The 5,702-nt window shown below is 39.9% G+C and overlaps 1 protein-coding gene across 1 annotated transcript; it reads left to right on the forward strand.

Annotated features, from left to right (window-relative positions):
- The first annotated feature begins 1,850 nt into the window (after positions 1 to 1,850).
- Positions 1,851 to 3,005, forward strand: LOC135712188 (uncharacterized). Its single transcript, XM_065235152.1, has 2 exons — positions 1,851 to 2,385; positions 2,450 to 3,005. The coding sequence occupies exons 1-2, from the start codon at positions 2,188 to 2,190 to the stop codon at positions 2,957 to 2,959; spliced, it is 708 nt and encodes a 235-aa protein (XP_065091224.1). The 5' UTR covers positions 1,851 to 2,187; the 3' UTR covers positions 2,960 to 3,005.
- The last annotated feature ends 2,697 nt before the right edge of the window (positions 3,006 to 5,702 follow it).

A 5,702-nucleotide genomic window follows, 5' to 3' on the forward strand; every position in this document is an offset into this window, starting at 1 on the left:
CACCGCTGTTTCAATGATACTTTCACGATTGCTAGCAAAGCAGTAAAGTAGCAATGGTTTTCTTTGTGATGAATTTTGTTCACCAAGAGTTTTGTGAAGCAGTTGTTTTGAGTTTCGTGTATTCGATTGCGTTTAATTGTGCTATACTTCGAAGAACACAAGTAAGTACATACAGTGAATGTGTTTTCCCCAGGAAATTTTCGTGTTTTACCCACGAAATACATGTTTTAAGTTTTCGTATGCATAATATATGAATGTATGTGTAAACTAATGATGATGATTTTATGATATTTAAAAAAGAAGAAGAACACACAATTACTTACCCTTTGTAGAACCTTAAACGCTGGCCAGACTGAGCAGTTATAACATGTTATAACGGCTGTCAAATAATTGCAACACAGAAACCATCATCAAGCTAGCGCTATAACATGTTATAACTCTGCAGTCTGAACGTACTATTAAAGTATATACATGACACTTCCAGTATGCAATCTACGAATTACTCCATTACAAACGCAACGCAATTTATTCGATGCTAACGCTAAAATTGTGGTCGCGCTATTTATCGCTGATGAAAAATAATTCAGAAACCATGCTACCTACCTACTTGCTTGGCAGGTGTTTTCACTACGCGTCTCTGTGTATCGTCTCTGGTTGAGAATGGGTGAGCTTCAGTACTCGCTTCACTATGTAGAACAGTGCAGAATTTATAAATCATTACCCCAAACATTTGATCACCAATATCAGTGCGAGAATCGCAAACCTATCGCTGCACGGACCCCGTTATCGTGAATGGACAATATGATAACATAAATTGCTGTCCAAATCGACAGCAAATTGTCACGTTTAATACTCGCGCCATTCACAATCGATTTAGTGCCTATCTGCTTATAAACTAACCAGTGGCGTTGGCGGAGGGGGGCGACGGCGTTCTGCTCCTGATTTCACCCTTAGAGGGATAGTTAAAATTTTCAATTTCTTATAAAATTAAACTGTTACCCCAAAAATAATGAAAATAGCGAAAATTTAAGGATTATGAGGTATATCAGAGATGTCCAAAAAAACATTTCTTCTGACATCTCGGATGTATCTCCTAATCCTTCAATTTTCGTGGAAGGTTTTTACATCTTCGACCGCAACATTCTTCTAACTTCTGCCGGGAAGTTTCTTGCAACCTGTTTTCGAAGTTTAAATAAACCTTTCCCGGAAGTTCTTAGTAAATCCTTATCATCAGAATGGATTAATTTAAAAAGCCACTCACTAGTCACATGCATATTTTTTTTCTCCAATGAACATCAAATCCATTCCTGAGATCCTCCGATCGGCCGATTTTCGAGAAACTGTCTGTCAAAATTGATTCCTTGTCTGTCAGAAATAATTCTGCTGGATAAATTTGTACCAACAGGTCTGTTCCTTTAAAATGGAGAGAATTCTGCTGGAATAGCAGTTTTATTAAAAAAAATGCATCTGTCAAATTTAAGATGGAATTAGTCTTCTATAAGGGTGTTGCTAAAAAGGTAATTTTTTTCTGTTTGATAAGGGGTTATTCGCGCATAACCCACCCGGTTATCAACAAATCACGCTACGCCACTGAAACTGAGTAGCAGCGAAATGTGGCACTATAGATCAAAAGCCCGAGATTTAAGGGAATCACAACAGTCAGCTGATAATTTACCTGCACCGATGTGAAACAAAAAAACTAGGAATACTCAGCCGCTGTTTTGTGACTATCATGCTGTATTTGACGTAGGTACATATGCATACATCTACAACCTATATGTGGACAACACCATACAGACGAATCCGGACAGTTTTTGCAGTGTGAGATTAGCAGATTCCACGAATCACTGGATGTCGCTGAGCACATACCTATAAGCGCATTATAAGCTTTGAATATAGAATTGCAGTGCTAGTGTGAAACTATACCGCTTTGGTTTTGATATGAACTCTGGGAGTCATCTATTATTGTTGCAGTGCTTTCCAAAACAGAAAAGGGGGCGGACATGTCCGAAGTTTTTCCAATCACCGTGAAATAGCAACCAAGTGAGCATCGAATTGCACTAATCATATTTTAATGGCATCGAGGGAGTGAACTTGCAGCGAATAAAGTGAAATTAATTAGCGTAAATTCTTCATTGTTCTTCCTTTTTAAAAAAATTAATTTAAATTTGAGTTTGTTGATTAATAATGAAAAATCTCGCAGTCGGTTCGGAAGATAGCGTCGCGATTAAAAGTAAACGAACCCTCTTTGAAACCGTGAAGCTCCTGTTGAACACTGTAAACCATGCATTTATTGGCTTTGTCTTCATCTATACCATGTGGATTTGCTCAAGAAATGGATTTCAGTTGATCTTTACATGGCACGTAATTTTATGCGTGTTTGGAGTACGTATATCGAACAAATGTGAAGATGATCAAATTAAATAACACTTGTTATTGATTCCCACAGTTTCATGTGATGATGGCGGAATCGATCATGGTGTTCTATTCGGGTACCTCGTGGGCACAAGCCCTGACACAACCGCAGCGACGAACGACCCACTGGGTCATGCAAGCCATCGGAAGCAGCTGCATCATTGTCGGCATAGGACTAGAGATCTATTGGCGCCAAATCAATAACAAGATCCACTTCCACGGGGCTCACTCGATCCTGGGCCTCGTGTCGTTGATCCTGCTGGTGCTGAGTATGGGCAACGGACTTGGTTCATTGTATGCAATGGAGTTGAGGAAAAGGATCAAACCGATCTACATGAAGCTGAGTCATCATTTCATCGGAATGGCGTGTTTCGTTCTTGGGATGGCAGCTATTGTGTTGGGCTACGACAAACGAATCTATAGAGCAAATTCAACTCCTGAGCTGCAGGTTACGTTGCAAGTGTTCACAGTTTTGGTGATATTCCTCAGTGTTCCGGGAGTGCTGCGAACGATGATCACACAGGCGAAGACTTTGCTGCGGTGATATGAACAAAATAAATATAAGCTTGATGAATAGTGCATGTATTTTGGGTTGATTTCATTCAATGCATGAAAGATTTTCCCAAGGCCGGTATTAATTTTTATTCCACCTTTTACGCTAAATATAGATTCAAACTATAAAAACTTGAACTGATACTCTAAGGAAGCCTTAGCGTGAAACTTTAAAGGCACAAATGTCAGCTACCACAAAACATACAAATTTGAAATTGCTACTCCTTGTTTGCTGTGCTATTACAAACAGAGAGTAATAATTTCAAATTTGTATGTTTTGTGGAAGCTGACATTTGTGCCTTTGAAGTTTCACGCTAAGGCTTCCTTAGAGTATCACCTTAACATTGGTCAGCACGTACGGCCCAATACCGAAATACACTTTCATCGTGGTGAATCGGTGATGTACTTTTGAAGGGATCGAATGAGTGTTACGGGTGCGGTTAAAAGTGTAGCGGGAAGTGCAAACCAAATTCCTAAATTTTTAATTTAATAGTTCATGTTCTCCAATTGATGCCAAAACCTGTAAATGCCTAAACACAATGACAGTGGAAACGAAATAACTCGATCCCTGATCTGAGCAAACCATCGAACTACTTGTCGGATGGAAGATACGATAAAATCAAAATTACTTTAATCAGACATGATGAAATTGGTCGCAAATGTCAAAACTTGTCCCTTGCGTCCACATAGCTTCTTCTTCTTATTCGCATTTCAAGCTTATTGCTTAGTGCATATTAGATTATTGCGTGCTCTCAACTTAGTGTTCTAAATGCACTTCCTCAGTTATTAATTGAGAGCTTTCGATGCCAATTTCCAATGCATGAATTTCTATATTGTGTGGCAAGCACAAGGATACTTTATACCCAGAGAAGTCGAAAAAATTTCCAAATCGAAAGATTCCCTCGACCGGACCGGGAATCGAACCACCACCTCCGGCTTGGTAAAACCGTGCCTTTACATACCGTTCGGGCTTTAATTTAATTAATGTTAAAACCGAAGCTTTTAGAACGAGAATGATTAACTGTTCTAATTCCGTGAAGAAGATGAACACTTCGAAACGTCGGAGGATAGACAAGTCTACCGTATGGGTGATAATATTCTTGTGCTCGTCGGCCACGTCTTTTACCGGAAGAGAACTAATATACCGGTCGGTTCTGGAATTTGATACGGGATCGACGGTAAACATGCTCTCGTCGGTGAACAGGATTACCGGATTTTTTCGCTTAAGGAAGTTCAAGATTTCCTTGCATCGTTCGACTCGTAGCTCCCGGATGCGGTTGGTTATCATGTGAGTTTTTTCCGTGCCCTCGACTTCGCCCCGCAATCTTTCTTTACGGTCTTCCGTGCCGTAAAGTCACTGATCCCGTGTTCCTTATTGAACGCACTAGATTCACCCGAATCTTCTTTTGATAGCAGCGATATCCTTCGGAACCCGAGCTGACCTCGGACGACTTGTGGCCACCTTCGCGGATAGTTGTCCTTTCTTTTCTCGGTCTAAAACCCTTTTGACGGTCCACCGGGACACTCCCACGGCGATTGAAATGTCTTTTTGCGACATTTGCGCGTGGGCCAAATCACGAATACGCTGCCACTTCGTCATGGTGAACTGTCAAACTAAGTAGGGTAAACGCTCCTATAGTTGCGGTACGTTAGAAGCGTTAGGTTCCTATAGTTGTGTATTGCGTCTCCATACACAACTATAGGAACCTAACGCTTCTAACGTACCGCAACTATAGGAGCGTTTCCCCTAAATCATTTTCTTTTATACACATCCTACTACGGTATGAGCTATAGGTTACGTGAATACACAGAAAAAAAGTTGTTGAATATTACATCCAAACAGCTGCACAGAGATCATTCCGACGGTTATGTAATATTACGTTGTACGATGTACATCGATTTTGCGAACAAAATTACATCCATTGATGTAATATTTTATCTATTACATCATTATTTCATACATTAGCTTGAATTACGTTGATCGATATTACATTTGTTTTTGCTGTGTAGGGTGGCCAGATTATTTTTTTCATTATCGGTAGCTTCTCAAAACTTCTATCGGTAGTTATCGGTAGGCTGTCTTAAGAAGGCTTTCCCGGTACTTGAAACCTTTGTGAGCGGGGGGTGTGTATTGCTCTGCTTCAGAACAATACACTGTATTTCAGTTCTTCTGCTTTAAACGTGTCGAAATCAATATTTCTAATGGATCAATGAAAAAGCTTAGGTTTTGACAGAACTATGCTGTGGCTACCACAGTATTTTACATTTGATCGTCCATATACAGTAGCGCCAAAAGCATGCTGTGGTGGGTTCAAAACTTGACTATCTAAAATGATCAATTCTGACTACACAGAAAACAAAACATACACCCATAGAGGTAACTCTAAGACCACTGGGTCCCGAAGAAAATCATTATTATTTTTGGCTCACTCAGTACCAGAACAACGGTCCCAAGCAGTCCCAAGCTATTTCACTCACCCCTGCATGTTCTGCATGAATCCACACACCCCTGATGTTATCTGTCAAACTTTCATAGCGAATCAAAACAAACATAGTGTAGTAATAGAATTTCAACTAGAATAGGGTACGTTAATCGTTTGCTTGGGACCAATAGGCTACTAAAGTGGTGAGCCAATTTAAAATCGTTAGTTTCGTATTGATTGTTGATACACCTGTGTTCAATATAATAGCAGCGCATGCCGATTTCCATACAAAATGTTCAACTTTGACAAGTT

Source organism: Ochlerotatus camptorhynchus, unplaced genomic scaffold (assembly GCF_037179485.1).
Source record: "Ochlerotatus camptorhynchus isolate MF236.1 unplaced genomic scaffold, CSIRO-AGI_Acam_v1.1 ptg000462l, whole genome shotgun sequence".
NCBI lineage: Eukaryota > Metazoa > Arthropoda > Insecta > Diptera > Culicidae > Ochlerotatus > Ochlerotatus camptorhynchus.

Bases quoted from the DNA above. Each gene is read 5' to 3' on its own strand.
- LOC135712188 (XM_065235152.1), top strand. From the start codon at position 2,188: ATGAAAAATCTCGCAGTCGGTTCGGAAGATAGCGTCGCGATTAAAAGT. The intron at 2,386-2,449 runs GTACGTATATCG...TGATTCCCACAG, and splicing joins TAATTTTATGCGTGTTTGGA to TTTCATGTGATGATGGCGGA.